The sequence below is a fragment of the Antennarius striatus genome, chromosome 14 (assembly GCF_040054535.1).
Source record: "Antennarius striatus isolate MH-2024 chromosome 14, ASM4005453v1, whole genome shotgun sequence".
NCBI classification, from domain to species: Eukaryota; Metazoa; Chordata; class Actinopteri; order Lophiiformes; family Antennariidae; genus Antennarius; species Antennarius striatus.
In genome coordinates this window covers 3,893,737-3,911,696 of record NC_090789.1, presented here as the reverse complement: position 1 = coordinate 3,911,696, position 17,960 = coordinate 3,893,737, and the positions used below count along the sequence as shown (strand labels likewise).

The window sequence follows — 17,960 nt, the reverse complement described above, 5'->3', positions numbered from 1 at the left end:
TGTGAGGGAGGGAGTGTGTGTGTGTGTGTGGAGGGGGGGGGGGGCAAAGTGGAGAGGGAGTAAGTGGGTGTGGGTGAGAGTGACAGCAGGCACTGCTGTGATATGTATATGCTGAAGGTGTGTGTGTGTGTGTGTGTGTGTGTGTATATATAGAAGCGTTTCATCAGTTTCCTTAGTGACTGGCTCTCCTCTCCGCCGAAAGACACAAGAAATGAAAAGAAGGGAGCCGAGGAGGATCATTTCACCGCAGTCAGCCCGACGCAGACTCCCGTCATTAGGCGGGAATTGATTCGTTACGAAGGAAACCATGGCCTGCATTTTGATTCAAACGCTCCCTCCAGTCAGCGAGGGATGAATTCAGCTCTTTGATATGTTAGAAAAAAGATTTGTAGTTTATTTAGTCGGCGAATAAGATGATTTGGGAAACTGGATTTGTTCCGTAAAGTGAAGAAACCGATCATTTCCGTGGGTGTAAAACTTTGGAATCTATGTTTTAGGGTCGGATGAGCTGACAAAAGTTGGGTTGATTTTTTCTCCTCCTCTTGCAGGATGCAAACAAACCCACACAAATGAATTCCACCTGAACATTAATCCACTGTGGGTTCACCTGGTGAAACAGACGTGTTTCTCTCCCGTCTGCCTTTTTTTTGGCCTTTTGTCTGGTTTTTTTAAATTTTATTTTGTTTATTGAGTCTTTCTTTCCTCTCGTCCTTGTGATTCTGTCTCTCTGTCTTCTTCCTCATTTTCAGTATTTTAATTTAGAAATTTTCTTTTTCTACCACTTTTTTATGCAGATAATTCAGTCACTCTTTTTTTAAAAAAAAAATTTTTTTTTAGGAAAAACAACAGACAAAAATAAAAACAACCCATTTCTTCAGAAAGCTGCAAAACACAAAGTCAAAGAAAAAGAATATAATCATTATCATCAACACAGAGCAAAGCGTTACTGACAAAAGATGCTGATTACAAATATGGAACATTCATTTTTGGAAAATTTGATTTGTCTAGCATCGTCTTGCCTTGCTGAATCTTTTTTTAAAAATTATTTTATTTATTTCTTTTAAAAGCTGTTTATCACATTGAGATCAAACTGTGACGCTGTGGTCATGCAAGAGTTAAAGTGTGTGAGTATCCAGTGTTGAACTCCAGGATTGATATCACGCTGACAGGAAGGCCGACCAACACAAACAGGATGTGTTTGTGGGAGCATGTTTAGGCCCACTGGGAATCCTTACAATCCTGTGTGTGTGTGTGTGTGTGTGTGTGTGTGTGTGTGTGTTCATCTTACGAGGGAATGCTCACTTTTCCCTGTGCGTGCTGCATCTCCCAGCATTGAAGAACACATTTCATCTATATTTACTTCCAAATGCTCTTTTAACTGGGTCACACTGCTGTCAGTGTGGGGAGCAGCAGCGACATCTAGTGGCCGGAAGGAGGAATGCATCTCCTGATGGCTTGCATATCAGATTGTTCAGCATAAAGGGTGTGTTAAACACACACACGCACACGCACACACACACACACACACACACACACACACACACACACAAAGGAGTGTGTTTGTATCTGTTCCATAATGTGAGGATATTGTTGCGTTAATTCATCCTTTTTTCTTTTTTTTTTTGTGGTTTTTTTCTTGTTTTTATTCAAATTTGAATTGAAAGCTAGAGTAAAAACCACAACTTCTTACTCTGGGGATTAATGATGGACAATTTATTAGTGATGGTCAATCAATAATTTACGATAAAAACGACAATCATGATCGAATCTCTGTGTGCTAGAGTTGTCTATGTGTCACTCTCTTTCTCGCTCTAATCTCTACCGCTCACTCCCCCCTCCCTCACTCAACTCTCTCTCACACACACCCCCCTCTAGTGCCCTTGTCACTAAACCCCCCCCCCCCCTCTCTCTTGCCCTCTTTCCCTGCTTGTAAGCGGTCTCTGGGCGTGCAGCCAGCTGGCGTGTGTGTGTTTTTTGAATGAATACCTGATGAAGTTGGCCAAGCGAACTGTGGGAGGGGGAGGGGCCCCCCCGCCCGTGCATGTGTGTGTGTGTGTGTGTGTGTGTGTGTGTGTGTGCAGGGCAGACAGTGTGAGAGCCTTGGCATGCATTCAGCCCCTTGCATAATACACGTTGGAGCTCTGCATGCGGGACTCCCTCCCTGTGGGCGTGTGCAAGTGTGTTCTTACAATTTTGTGTGTGTGTGTGTGTGTGAGTGTGTGTGACATCACCTGATCGCTTGGGTAGAGAGGGAGCTTCCTGCTTCACCGTAAAGATTTAGGAGAAGACTGTGTGTATGTTTGTGTGAGAGAGAGAGAGAGTGTGTGTGTGTGTGTGTTTGTAGGAATTACAACGACACAGTGAATAAACTGAATCTGCTCGGGATTTTTCAGCTTCCTGGGTAGGTGGGGGGGGGAGGAGAGGAGAGGAGAGGGGAGAGGGAGGGGGAGACACAGGGAGAGACTCGGGGTGTTGAACGAGCGACAGAAGAGAGGAGGAGGAGAGAAGTTAAGGGAGGGGAGGAAGGAGAGGGAACATGCTGCTAACCGGGTAAGTACACTTCACACAGTTTTCAGCTCACTCTGAATGAAGTGTGTGTGTGTGTGTGTGTGTGTGTGTGTGTGTGTGTGTGTGTGTGTGTGTGTGTGTGTGTGTGTGCGCGTGTGTGTGTGCGCGTCCCGAACACTTGTCATATTGTATGACAGCGTGTCGTCCCTAAGTGCGTACTGCGTGTGCCCTAGTTTTCCCGTTCCTCCCGTTCGGCCATCATCATCATCATCATCATCATCATCATCATCCTCCTCCTGAAGTGTTTCCCCTCCCCGCGTCTCTCCTCTCTCCTTCCACTCCTCTTCCCGTCGCTTCTCCTCACACATTTCTCTCATTCCTCTCTCTCTCTCTCCCTCTCTGCCACACCTCCTCCAATCAAACGCACAAACCCCGGGGGTTGTCGAGGGGTGAGAAAGTACGAGTCGTGCAACTCAGGCAGAGTGTTTGTTTTCCGTACGAGACTCCCTCTCCAACTCGCAGTCGTTTGTTTCTCTCCGTCTCCATCTCACTTTGTTTGTGTAACTCTTCTCCTCCCCTTCCCTCCTTCCCTCCTTCCCTCCCTCTCCCTCTTTCTCTCCTCACCATCAGCCCTCCCTCTTCTCTGCTCCTGCTTTTCTCCATCTGTCCTCCATTACTCCCTCACTATCTGACCATACTCCTCTCTCTCTCTGTGTGTGTGTGTGTGTGTGTGTGTGTGTGTGTGTGTGTGTGTGTGTGTGTGTGTGTGTGTGCCCGCCCGTATTTGTTGTTGTTTGTGTGTAATCACTAGTGGAGAGAGTGGCAGCCTTGTCAGAGTTCCCAGTCTGGCATGGATCCCTGTAACACACACACACACACACACACACACACACACACACACACACACACACACACACACACACACACACACACACACACACACACACACACAAATACATACCCGCACTAATGAAAAACCACACAGGCTGAGAGCTACAGAGGAATGGATAGAGAGAGACGTATAAGCCTGCAGCAGAACTGTACTTTCCAGCTGAACTATATTTAGCAGTGAGATAACACATCACGTTGGACTTATCCCTTTGATCATGATTATGACTGGGCAATCACACACACACACACACACACACACACACACACACACACACACACACACACACACACACACACACACACAGACTCAAATATAAAAGACTGCGAGTGCAAATCAGTTTTTAACTAGTTTTTTCCTTCCATCCATCCCATCTTGAGAACACAATATCCCAGAATTCCCCTTGGGGGGAATTTCTTATCGATTTCTCAGAAATGTTGATTGAAGGTAGAGGTGACTTGACCTTTAATGAACGTGTCTTTTGCAGATGACTAACCGGGTCGGAACTGCTAATCAGAATTAGCTTCGTAGGCTAACAGTTATGCTGAAGCGAGCTGCTTGTGTGTTTCACACTGACGGTGTTTCAGGAGTCGCCCCCCGCTTCCCCTGACACCCCGCTTCAGGCCATCGTCCTGACTCCATGTGATGGAGCTCTATGATCTCCTCTGTGCTCCTTCCTAAGCGAGACCAATCATGTTTTTTGGAACCATACTGATCAATATCCTATTAAGTTGATCAGAACAAGAACCGCTCTTCTTCTTCTGTGTCGTTAAACTCCTTTCAGTCGTCGCTACAACCGTTCGTTGTGTGTTTAGGGTGTGCTAACATGTAACGCTGGCTTCCTCTTCCTCATCATCACATTTATTCTTCATCTGTTGTTGTTTTTTTTAAAAAGTCATTAAATGTTTTGTGTCCCTGAGTTGAAAAGTGAAGCTGAAGCAAAGGATTCTGGTTCACGGAGGCGACGCTCGGACGTGTATTTATAGATCACAGCCAAACCTGAATGAATGCATGAGTCAACGTCGATGGCATCGATCTCACCTTCAAAATAAAAGCGTCAGACCAGTTTTAATTCCGTATTTTTAAGCGAAATAAGAGTCAAATACAGAGGAGAAAAAAACAAAAACGAATTATTGATGGAATAAAACAGGAAGTGAGGTTTAATAGTAATTATAATAAATGAACATATGAAAGATTCTGGTGGTTCAGTCCCTCCTGCATAAGAAACGTGTGTGTGTGTGTGTGTGTGTGTGTGTGTGTGTGTGTGTATCAAAGAAAGCGTGATATACATACCTCCAGTGTTTTGACCGTAGAAGGACAATATTAGAGAGAGAGAGGGAGGGGGGTGGGGGTGGGGGGTAAAGCACATGGAGGACAGACAGCTTAGGTTACAGGTCATCCAATACACACACAGACACACACACACACACACACACACACACTCTGCCACAGACACGCAAACTCAGCAAGATTCGGGTGACATAGCGTTTCAGTGAATGTGTGTCTGAGTGTCAGTTTCAGTGAAGCAGGACTCTCGCTTTTTATAATGTAGGTCAGATGAGCTTGGCTCTGTTTCTCCGTCCCATTTGTGCCAAGCTTCTCCTCGCTTTCCAGACCCCCGTTCTCCCGTTCTCCTCTTTATTTTAACCCCCCCCCCACCTCAAATCTTACTGTTTCTGTAGTTTCTTCTCGTCTGTTTTTAACTTTTCCTGGAGGGGTTAACCAGGAGGGATTGTGGTCCAAAGTCTGTTTCTCTTCTCTCACTCCCTCCTCTCCTCCACCCTCAGTGCAGTCTGGTTCTAGTCCTCCTTTCTTTTTTAACCTGTTACTGACTGGATTCAGGCGTTCCTGAAGCAACCCCCCCCCCCCCCACCAGGGAGAAAACACACAAATAACGTGACTGAATATGATTTATTTAAGGAAGAACCTGATGCCATCTACTGAAATTTAACCCAGATGCTTTTCGTTTGTTTCTTATTCTAGTATAAACTAGAAACCATTTTTTTAAAGTGTTTTCTTGGTGTTAAAGTTGTTGTTTTTTAATTTTTTGGTCACGTCAAATCCAGATTTAATATCTCCCACCCCTTCCAGACGGAGTTTGTTGACCATCTTTCACCTTCTTCGGTCAGATGAAAGTGTTGCTTGCATGAAACCAGCAGACAGAACTTAGCTTTGATAGCTTAGCATCCATTAGCAGCTTCTTCCTTCACAGGAGGAGAACGATGTTCTCCAGGAAGTAGACCCAGCAGCTCACCAGAGGTATTTTAGATTTCTGTCCCCTTTAAGTCGCCATATTTCTGTGTTTTGTCATCTGAAGTTGAGCTCAGCTGTCAAACTAGATGAAGAACCACATTTTAAACATTTGCATACCTTCCATTTCCTCCAGCCTCCCGTTCATCACCTCGGCAAACACAACTCTTCCAACCGCAGCACAGCAACACCCTCAACAATCCATATCATATTTCCCTTTGAATCCTCCGTGAAGCTTCATCACATGTCAGAGTAAGAGACGATGTTCCTCTAAAGATGAAAGCCTTCACAGACGACGGCGGCGGCGGCGGCGTGAGCAGATCGAACCGACGCCGTCGCTGTTTGATGTGACGGCTGATATGAAAAGTCTCACATCTGAGAATCCTCACACACATAATGTCCCTCTTATCTCGGATTTCTCTTCAGCGGGAGTATCTATCCATGCCGACTGTATTTTGTGGTGCAGCGTGAGAGTCTGATGGGATCCAGTAGAAACTTCAGGGAGACCAGAGGATGAGACAGGAGCACCTTTAGGTGGAAGGAGGATGGAGTCAGGATGGAGGTGGTGATGAAACCTCATCGATCACCAGAACCTCTCTTAGTCGTGACTGAACAGATTGTGTGTTTGAGAAAGTGTGTGTGTTTGTGTGTGAAAGTTAGGTGGAAACCAGCTTGGGTCAGTTGTTTGAATGAAATATATTAATTAATGATCCTCCTGTCGTGGCCCAGACGCAGTGAAACGCTTCAGTGTTTGCATAATCGTGACGACACAATGGGGAAACATAACCTCCCTATAAAAATAAAACATGATCGCTTATATTTTCTCTTCATTTCATGAATATTTTATCAATTATCTATGTAATGGGCTGCAGGAGGCGTAGAACAGCTGTAATAACAGCTGTGCATGTTTCATGCATGCTTGCAGGACGGGTGACGCTCGACCTCCCCTTAAATGTTGGATTTGACAACTCACATATGTGTGGCTGTTGCACACTAGCACAAAGAGTGTGTGTGTGTGTGTGTGTGTGTGTGTGTGTGTGTGTGTGTGTGTGTGTGTGTGTGTTGGGGCTACACGTGTTTCAAATACTCGTACATATTTTATAAGATTCACGCCAAGCCTTTAGCAGCAGGGGGTCCACGCTGACAGATGGCACACACACACACGTGTTACACACTCACACACGTTGCTGAGTAAAGGATTGTCATCACACACACACACACACACACACACACACACACACACACACACACACACACACACACACACACACAACAGGTGCAGGAAAATTTTATTTTTCTCAGGACTACCAGCAAAAGTTTTACTTCTCGTCGATTATTTTTATTTCGACAACATTGATTGTGATATTTAGACTCTTTATTTTGGTCATGTGATTTGTGCAATTATAATTTTGGACACTAAGTTGTGATCTTCATTGAAGTACAACTACATTTCCAAAAAAGTTGGGACGCCATGTGAAATCTAAGTGGAGAAAACACTGCGTACCGTTTTCCTTTTTGTTAACAGTGTTGTAGAATTTGCTATAAAGATGTCCGACATGTATTTGCATTGCTTCATCCCGTTTCCTAACACACTTCCCGTCTCTCTCTCTTTCTCTCCCAGGATTCTTCTGGGTGTCGGCAGGCTTTGCTTTTGCAAGGAAATGATTCCGCATGAAGCGCGACGCACTCGGCCCCCCGTCGTCCTCGGCGGCAACAGCAGGTGTGACGTGGTGGTGACGCTCTCCCGTACCGCGCTGAGCTCACCCTCCAGCCGCTAAAGACACCCGGACCAAAAAACAGATCGCCCCGTCCCTCCCCTCAAAAAATACCACACCCCCTGCACATCTTCATCTCCATTGCTAAACCTTTCCTCGCCGTGGATCTTCTCCATCGAGGGAACGATTTTTTTATCGAGAACCGAGAGAGAGAATGAGTCGGTGAAAAGATTTGGGGAATCTAATTCATAGCTGGTTTGGGCGACGAGGAACTGATCATCAAAAGATAGAAAAAGAGACAAGAAAGTGAAATAGAGGGTAGAGAACGACAAAAGGAACACTAGGAAAGTTGAGGGACTTGAGGCGAAGTCATCATGAAGTCCAATCATGAACGCAGTAACGAATGTCTGCCCCCCAAGAAGAGGGAGATCCCCTCCAGCACGTTGGCGTCGGACAGCCGCTCGCCAGCCACCGACAGCCAGCGCACCGAGAACATGGCGTGGCTCGCCAGCGTGAGTGAGAGCGGCCATCGTAGCGCCGGTCAGGGCGACGGACCCCAGTACAAATCCCTCTTCTCCACGTCGGACTCGTCGTCCTCCTCTTCCTCGCTGAGGCTCGTTTCGTCTCTCCCCGCGGCGTATTCCTCATCCCATTCGTCATCGCAGTCCGCCGCCGCCGTCGGAGGAGGAACTGTCCATTACACCCAAGTGCCGCCCAACCTGCAGTTCATCGCGTCGCCCTACACCACCCCGTACGCCGGCTACATCTCCCCTCGGCTGCTCCCGCCTCCCCCGCCGCCGCCTCCCCTGTCCTCCTCGTCTTTGTCGTCGCAGCGATCGTCGCACGCGTCTACCGTCTGTACTCCTTCGCAGGCCTCCAAACACGACCAGCAGCGATCGGCGGCGGCGGGGCGTACCTCCATGCCCCCGCCCTCCACGGACTCCATTCCTCATCACGTTCACATGTCGACCTCCACGCGGACAGTGCCATCGCCTCACCACCCAGGAGGCGTTCACCTTCCTCCCCACCACGTTTTGGGGCATGGGTTGTCCCAGGTGGTGGTGCAGTACACGGACGGACCTACCAGGAAAGAACAAGTTGACCCCCCCCGCTCCAGAGAGCTCCATAACGGGGAGTTGGAAAGGGGTCAACGGTTCAGAGCGTCGCCGGAGTCGAGTCTTTCCAAGCCGGGGAGCAAATCACGAGAAACGGCTTTGTCGACGTACGACGCCCGACATTTGGTTCTGCCGTCGGACTACCCTTCCCATGATCCCTCAGGGTTGAGGACCTCCGTCATGCTGATGCCCAACAGCCACGGGGACCACCCACTGGTACCCAGAGCCAGCCCCGAGAAGCTGGCCGCCTCTGCCCCCTCGCACCTGGAGAAAGGTAGCATCCTGCTGGGCAAGCCTGTCAATCACACGCCGTCGTCCTCTAGCACCGCCCCCTCCTTCACATTTCCCCCCCCATTGGGTGGCAACAGCCTGAAAGCCGCTGTCAGCACCCTGTCGCCCCAAACGGTCATCCAGACTACCCATAATGCCACAGAGTCGCTGTCAATGGGGCTTCCCTCTGGTATCTACCCCCAGCCTCCTATTATCGGTTACATCGCCGGGGGCAACGGGGGCCAGCATGCGTCCATCAGCTACCACTCCGGCCTACAGCAGCACTTACTCATTCCTGGCGCCCAGCCGGTGATCATCCCTGTCAGCGGAGGCGGAGTCACTACCTTCGAACCTCAAGTGACGTCGTCCACCCAAGCTGCCGTGTTTCCCACCACACTCCCGCACACACACACGTATGTCGCTGCCGCCCCCCTCAAAGGGGAGACCCTGGAGACCTCCAGCGGCTCGTACTACCAGGCCGCTGGGGGTACGGTGGTCCAAGCCCAGCTCCATCTGCCCGTCGTTCCAGCTCCTCCTCCTCCTCCACCCCTGGATCTCGTGGCTTCATCCGCTCCTCCACCCGCATCCGGCGCCGTGGCGCCCCCATCGCTCCCCCCGTATTTTATCAAGGGCTCCATCATACAGTTGGCCGATGGGGAGCTGAAACGCGTGGAGGACCTGAAGACGGAGGACTTCATCCAGAGCGCCGAGATCAGCAGCGAGCTGAAGATCGACTCGTCCACGGTGGAGCGCATCGACGGCAGCCACACTTCACCCGACTTCGCTGTGGTGCAGTTTTCTGTGGGCGAGCACCGGGCACAGGTAAAAGATAAGAGTAAAAGTGTTTAAATGCAAACCTGAGGACGAAAAAACTGATCATTTGTTGTGCTACTGCCTTTCCCACCTAACCGATCAAGGCGGGTGACCGCCCTGCTGAGTTTGGGTCTTGCCAGGAGTTTCTTCCTCAATGAAGGAGTTTTTTCCCGCCAATGTTTACACTTATTCTGGAGGGTTCTGTTGGGTTTCTCTGTCTGTTAAGGCGCTTCGAAATGTCTGATCTTGTGATTAAGCGCTATATAAGTAAAGTTTGATTGATTGGTTGATAGTTTTCAAATCTTTAGCTTGGTAGAGTCTAGCTTTATCTACTACTTCCTGTCTTTATGCTAAGCTAAGCTCGCAGTACTGTCTGCTGTTAACGCACAGGTGCAAGAGTGTTATCGAGGGGAAATTCAAAGAGTTCACCGTTGGGATCGTTCATAAACTATGCTCTTAGAAACTATTACGCCCAAAATGTTGACTTAAAGCATTAAAGCAGAAACTTCCATCTAAATGTACCAGAACAATTCCAACAATCCAAAGGTTTGCATTTAAAATGTGTGAATAACGTGTTTATTCAGCAGGTATGTATGAGTTAACAGGAACATTGCGTTTACTCAGGTGTTTGCTATTATGTACATTATGTATTATGTATTATTATGCACATCTTATGTACATAATAGTCTGGTATTTAGAACTAGATCTTCCTCTTCGTCTTCGTCTTGATGGTTTATCCTCTCACTGCTTCATAACTTTGTTCTGTCAGAAACATCTGAACATTTCATGTCATGCCACTATTCACTCCTCTATTTCCAGTATCTGTCTGACACACACACACACACACACACACACACACACACACTGAGGAGTGTGTGTAGAGCTAGTTTGTCCATCCTCATCCACCCACACTGCTCATCTCCAACCATCTCACCCGCCCTTGGCTGCTCTTTGAATCCGTACCCCACAAAATCTGACAGTATTTCAAAGACTCGTCTTTCTTTCTTTTGCTCCATCAGTCGTTCTTGTGATTTTTTTTGATTTTTTTCACCCTTAGAGGTGGGAGCAGCTTTCATTCCACACTGATAGGACTTATTTGGAAGAAGTCAAAAAATTATATAATAAGAGAGGAAAAATATTGCCTGACATTTCCTTTGGGAGTGCGCGTGATACATCTTACACTCGAAACTCTTTCACACTCGCTCCCTCACTCCTCCTCTTGTTCAGCCCACCCTCCCTTTGTAATTTCACCTTATCCTCTCCATCTCTTTCTCCACTCCCGCGCTCTCCACGGTATCGCAGATACTCCTTCACTTCACCCTCTCCTCAGGTTTATTTTCTCCCTATAGCAGAACCTTGTCTGAAGCAACTCTTCTTTCTGCCTTACATACAAATGAATACACCCCTCCACCCCCCAACCCCAGAGGACGGGATTTATTCCACATGTCAGAACTTCAATCTCTTCGCATGAATATTTCCTATCTTCCTTGCCGTTTTTGCATAATAGATCACAAGGTCTCATTTCTCAGCCGATATTGTTTTCTTCAAACACACGCGTCTCTTCTCCACACGACAGATATTTCCCACCTATCTGTTATTTTTGTGTCTGCCATCTTCATCTGTAGCAGCGCCGTTCCAGCGCTATCCAGCTGTGCCTCGAACGAACCAATCAGGACTGTAGCTTAATTGCCATGCTGATTCTAATGATGTTCCGCTGAGGCGCTGGTAGTTTGAGACGACTCTGTCCTTACGTGACCACCAAATGTACGATTTTACACCCAACGTTAGAGCAAAGATGAGTATCTGCAGCGAGGACAGATCAGACCTGAAACTGAACTTCTGTTTAGGGTTCTGAAACATCTCATTCAAGAGGCGTCTTTGATTCTATACACATTGATAGTATTAAAAATCACACCTTAACAGTTGTGTGAACGGTTCTAGGAAGGTTGGCTAAAGTCTTTGAAGGAGAAGCAGGTGCTCACCATCCTCGATTGATCGTGATGATGTTTCTGGGCTTGTTAGAACCGATCAAGTTGGATCAAACCAACCCCAAGTAGTCCTGATGAAGCAGATCAGACATGTTTTAGAGTATTACTGACTTTTCTTCCCACCGTTGCTTTCCTAGGCGAGTGTGGAGGTGTTGGTGGAGTACCCCTTCTTCGTCTTCGGCCAAGGCTGGTCTTCGTGCTGCCCCGACCGGACCACCCAGCTTCTGGAGCTGCCTTGCACCAAGCTTTCTGTGGGCGACGTTTGTATTTCACTCACCCTCAAGAACCTGAAGAACGGCTCTCTGAAGAAGACTCAGTCCACGCCGACCTCTGTCCCCCCCTCCAGCCATGGGCACCCCAACCCCCACAGAGCTGACAACCCTCTAAGCAGTGGCGGAGGGGGAGGAGGGTTCAGGCACGGCGAACGGGCCAACGGCATCGGTCAACGGGCAGAGGGTGGAATTGGCAACAATGGCGGAAGGGGCACCAAAGAGGAGAACGGAGATCTGGCGTTTGGGGACAGAGGGTCTGTTTTTAAAGGCCAGGTTGCCATCAGCGCAAAAGCCGGCCACAGTAAGCCATCAGGAGGCAGGAAGAGGAGGTGGTCCGCCCCTGAGGGGCGGAACGTAGAGAAATTAGAGGAGGAGCCACCTCTGACCCTGCCCAAACCTACGTTCATCCCTCACGAGGTGAAGGTCAGCATCGAGGGAAGGTCGAATGTTGGCAAGTGAAGCAAGCAGGACTTATAAAACCACCGGGATGAGAAAATACATTATCGCCCATGTTTGTTCATTTGTCTTCACTTTAAAGTTTTGTTTCCCGTTTTTATTTTTCTATCTTGAATACTGTAATGTAGAGGTAAATTCACACACACACACACACACACACACACACACACACACACACACACACACACACACACACACACACACACACACACCCTGATGGCATCACATTACGTTAAATCCATGCAGTTTTAACACTCATTTTTTTAGAAAAAGGATGAGACAACATGCAAACAATCAGGGCTGTTTTTTGGTGGTTTTCATGACATAGTTGGTGGTGAGGAATTTGTCATGCGTGTTAAATGTGTATTGTGGCCGTGCGACACATGGAGGCGGTGCCTGGTGGCGGTTCCAGGTTGGCTATGCGTGTCACATGACGTAAATTTCAAATTAAATTGTGCACTTCTGGTGAAACAGCCCCAAAAAACAACATCAACCCAACATGATAAGCCTGTGGTTTTTACTCTAATCCATACGGTCCGTTAAATCTGAGTTGGGTTTATTGTCATGTGTTATAAACAGTGCAGCCAAGCTGTACCGGAGCTGACCTGTGATGTCATCAGGTGGCGCCCGTGGGCCGCACAATCGAGAGATAACAACGATGATTTTGAACTTTTTCAAACCTCTTATCTCGTATCTCGCCAGATGGTTGTGTTCAAAGACTGTCGGAAATCTTAACCGGGGCCCGTTTTAATCCTACATTGAACCCAAACGGGTCAGTGTCCTCCAACCCAATACACACAAGTGTTAGCGAACGTCGCTTAAAAACGTATAAAGGAAAACTTCGACATTTTGTTGATGAATTTTTGGAGTTGTTAGAGGGTCAGAATGTATGGAAACACTTAACACACTTATCACACTCACCATACAGCCGGCAAATCTTGGTTGTCTCTTTATTGACACTGTACTGTATGTTTTTAGATTAGTTTTTATTTAGACGAGGGTGGAGAGAAGCAGCAGCACTTTGGAAAGGTGAAACTTTTTTGGGGAACGTGAAGGGCTCGTTTTGGTAACGTGGGAACGGATTCGCCACGGGATCACAAAGAAAGGGATGACTGGAGAAAATTCCACGCAGTAGACGATGAGAGGAAGAATGTGGTGACGAAAGGAACTAGAATATAAAATGCAAACGGTTTCCAGCACGTGCGTTCGAACTGCCAGCCAATCAAAGAAGAGTAAATCTTTAAAAGTAGGAAAAAAAGAATTCGGAATGTATTCGGAATGTTGGGATCGTGGGGATTTAATGGGATGATATAGTATTGGCTAGACGCTCACGCCACAGATTTTTGAAGGGTGTCATATATTTGTAACATATGTGTGCGTGTTATAGAGCGTGCATGATGTTGGGTTGTGTGTGTCACACACACACACACACACACACACGCTTACACAAAACACCCGACCATCCAGGAAACTCAACGGCTTCTCCTGATGGCGGTGACCGGTGGACGAACGACACTAGTTGACTGACATTGCATGACAACACATCAGCTAACGTGCTAAACGTTAGCGGTGTGTTTGCGTACGTGCGTGAGTATGTGTGTGTGTGTGTGTGTGTGTGTGTACAGTGTATAGGAAAAGGATGTACTCTAATATATAGACAGTGCTAAATGTCCAGTGTTTCTACTTGGAGTTGTACTTAAAGATTATTGCGATTTGCACATCAGGAGGAGGGAGAAAGTCGGAGAGATTGTTTTTTTGGTTTTTTTTGGTTTTTATAACGGCCCTGTCCTACAAGAAACCCTAGATCACATGACACACTGGAGGAGACGAGGGGTTGTACTTCCTCAACAGGCACATTGTAGAGGAAACAGGAGCGCTCAGATGAGGCGAAATCACATTGGAGTTCCTACAAATCAGAAGTTTTATTAACCTGTGCCTGCCTACTGAATCTACTGACGAGATACCAATTTGTAGGGTATGAAGGAAAATCCAGACTTTCTTGTTCACTTTTCTAGGATCATTGCTCAGTGAAGAAAAAGAGGAGGCTTCCTGCAGGCGCCTTTAGGTGTTGAGGTATTTTTTTTAGTCGGCGACAGCCTTTTGTCGTCTTTAAGAAGCAGATCGGTCGTATTTTCATCCCGCTGGTTTTTTTTTTTTTTTTTTTGGTTTTTTATCCGCTTGAGGCTGTCTGGGGTCAGTCACACCCCATCTGTGCTCAGATGGGTGAGACAGGCGGTGGGGGGGGGGGAGTAAATTGGTAAATGGATGTTGACAGGGAGTGAATGAATGGACTCTGTGTGAGATTTTTAAAATGCTTAATTTTTTTTTTCCACAATCAACATTTTCATTTCCTTTCTTTTTCCTGTTGACACCTCACAATCATTAGCGGTAGAAAAAAAAAGTGTGTGTTCTGCATGGCTGTGTTTTTGTATGTCCGATTTTATTTTATTTTTTTTCTGATCCAATCCCTTTTTTTTCCCAGCTATTTTTAAAAATTTCAGCTACGACATCTAGAACGAATCAGACCAACATAGCTTTTTAATATCCGTCAGGTTAAGAATAAAAAAAAAAAAAGAGATGCTTTTGTCTCTCTGGATAAAGCAATAGTTCATCAATATCTGCTCGCGTATGAGTAGAACACACACACACACACATCATTCCACTCACTCTGCAATAAACATTTAATAATAATAATAATAATCTTGCATCACAGCAACCAGAACACCTCCTCCTCTCTTCCCAAGAGAAAAGACAATCTTACTCACACGGTGGAAACGGTTTTTTTGAAGCTGATGCACCTGAACACTATTTCCCTCATCATAAAAAGACATTTCAACTAATGACAGTTGCGGCGCCCGTTGCTCGCTCCTCAGGGAAGCGTCTCATATGCAGTAACTGCACACAACCCCACCCCCACCCCACCCCCCCCCTCAAAAAAAAAAAAACCTCCACCGTTTCCTGCAGGTCGGAGTCTTCGTTTCTGGGACTCCGCCCAGGTCGACCTATAGTTGCCACGACTCCCGTAGTGACCTCGCTAACTTTGTTTCAGGTACCCAATCATAGCCGACCAGCCTCACAAAGCTCCTCCTCCGGAGGCCAAGCAATTGATTAACCCTCAGCAACCGTTAGCTACCTTTCAGCGTGGGCCCCCGGCCCCCGTGGGGGGGCCGACCCGGACTGCCTGTCCCCTTAGCAACATCGACTTTTGATATTCGATCTCCTTTTCACTTTACTAGCTCCAACGGGTCATAGTGTGTATATATATGTGTGTGTTTATATATATATATATATACATATACATATACATATATATATATATATATATATATATATATATATATATATATATATATTATGGAAAAGCATGTTTGATCACAGAAAATGACAGAAAGCATTCGTAACCGTGGAAACGAGCATGCAGGAGAGGGACAGGCGCGTCGTAGCGACGCGATTGGAGAGTTTAATCCCAATATTAACGTTTATAATCCCCTTAAAAGCAACGTGCAATACGACAGTTAGTTCCCCTTTGCTGTGCCAAGTGTATGTAGCGTAGTCCTACTACAGTGTCTCGATTGTTAATGCTTTGTGTATTTAACTGTGTGTGTGCGCGTGTGTGTGTGTGTGTGTGTGTTCAAGTGTATTAAATTTGGATGATTGTGAAGAGCAACAAAACAAATTTGTTTGTTCCCCTCTTTTTCCTTAAAGCATTTTTAAATTTGAGAGTGAGAGATTGTCGAGTGTGTGTGTGTGTGTGTGTGTGTGTGTGTGTGTGTGTGTGTGTGTGTGTGTGTGTGTGTGTGTGTGTGTTTGCACACCTAATCAAATGTGTGTTAGGGTTACGTTTGTGTGTCTAATGAAGAGTTTTCTTCTCTAATCGTCTGTGAGATTGTAAACCCTGACCCTCGGCGGTTCACGGTGAGACCCACAGGAAAAAAAAAAAAGAAACCTCATTGTTAGTGGGGACCACTTTTTTTTTTTTTTTTTTTTAATAAAGAAAGATAAAAAAAAAAGAAAAGAAAAACAACCAACCAACAGAGATGCACATGTAAGTAGATGTAAAAGACTTGATAATGTTTCAGCACTTTCTAAATCCTAGGACGGGGCTCGGCCTGACCCCTCTGTGTCCTGGCCGGTTCCTTTCCTGGGGGGTAACATTCATTCAAAACAGACAGAGAGAATGAGAATAGAAAAAAAGGGGATGAACAAGGATGAAAAAGAGAGAGTGAGAGAGAGAGATGGCTCAGTTTAAGTTTTTGCACATCGCCTTGCCGTGAACTTGTGTTAATCTGTCTGCTCCACCTCCCTTGGTGCCCGGTGCATTGTTGGGTCCAATGGGCCGAGGTGTTAGGTGGTTCCTTCTTTTCTACTATAGGGCAAACCTTTTTCTCATGGAATGCATCCCCTCTTTTGTCGTCTTTTCTGGTTTGTATTCAATCTTTTCCTCCACCACAACCAGGCTGTGCTCTTAATCGCGTTTTTTCCTCTCGCTCACATTTTGAGTTTTTTTTAAAAATCAGCAGACAGGTTGTTTCTTTTTCGGCGCAGCTTCGATCATGTGGTGTGAAAACGCTGCGTACAAACCGTTGCTTTGTTTGTATCTTTTGGTGCAGGAGCTTTTTTTCTGTGTTTTCGGTCTCCTTGTAGCACTCAATATAATGTCAGGGGACTTAAAACCATGTAGAGAATGTGTTGACTTTTATGACAAGCGTCCTCGCTGGAGGAACACTGCTAATGTCATTATTTTTTAAGAAAAAAAATTCAGTAAAATGAATGTTGGTGTGTGAGCTTTCACTTTTCGATCAGAAAAATAAAGCATGTGTGCTTTTTTTTTTTTTTTTTTTTTTAAGTTTCTTTAATGTTTGTACTTGCATTTTGCAAAAAAAAAAAAAAAAAAAAAAGGACGTGTCTTTTGGCACTTTGTCGTGTTTTAAAAGTGAACAGAATTCAATCAGGATTCCTTTTTTTTTTTTCTTCATTGTTTTTCTTTTTGGTCCTCTTTTTTTTTTTTTTTTTTTTGTATGACATCGTCAATGTCCATAGCGCTGGATAACCAACTCAGGCAGAAAGAAAAAAAACTTGTAGAGGCCCACTTAACAGTTTAGTTTCACCCAAATCAATTTACACAGTGGGCTGTTACATATGGGTATAAAATATGTAAATTTATTACATATAATTTCATATGATTAACAAATGTCTTTATTGACAAATAACTCTGTTATAATTATATTCTGTGTCGTACGCTGGAGGCGGCTCGGATTCCTCCTCGGCGTACCGAACGACTTTTGTTCTGCCTCTCTGTGCAAGACGACAAACACTTTCAGCGGGGGGACAGGTTGTGGGTACGCGACCTTTGACCCTGCCCACTGCCACGGAAGGGGTGGAGCTTATCTGTTAGCCGTGGCTCATTTGATTCCTCCCCCGGTTCTGAACACTCAGCCTGGAGGCTGGCAACCAGTCTGTCTGGATGTTTCTCTGCTAACTTGTGACACCAAGAACTTGAACTGAAACTTTTTTTTCTTTTTTGGCCCACGTGACGTGGCAGAGACATCAGCTCAGACCTGCACGGACTCTGTGGCCCGCTGGGGCCCGCAGCGACCCCCAGCCAACATGTTTGTACTATATTGTACTCACCAAGTCCCTGTGTCTCACCCCCCCCCACCCCCTTCCTCAATAGCAATGCAGAA

At 46.2% G+C, this 17,960-nt stretch overlaps 1 protein-coding gene across 4 annotated transcripts in view; it reads left to right on the top strand.

The window, feature by feature from the left end:
- Window positions 1–17,960, top strand: part of atxn1a (ataxin 1a) — a 79,761-nt gene extending 61,801 nt beyond the window's left edge. Inside the window, exons 5-7 of one of the 4 annotated variants that reach the window (XM_068332286.1) lie at window positions 5,784–5,899; window positions 7,269–9,569; window positions 11,686–17,960. In XM_068332286.1, coding sequence (XP_068188387.1) covers window positions 7,737–9,569; window positions 11,686–12,279 — 2,427 coding nt within the window. In that variant the 5' untranslated portion in view covers window positions 5,784–5,899; window positions 7,269–7,736 and the 3' untranslated portion in view covers window positions 12,280–17,960. Of the gene's footprint in view, window positions 1–2,458; window positions 2,551–5,783; window positions 5,900–6,073; window positions 6,349–7,268; window positions 9,570–11,685 lie in introns of those variants that run through there. The other 3 variants (XM_068332287.1, XR_011037938.1, XM_068332290.1) reach the window with 3 other exon arrangements.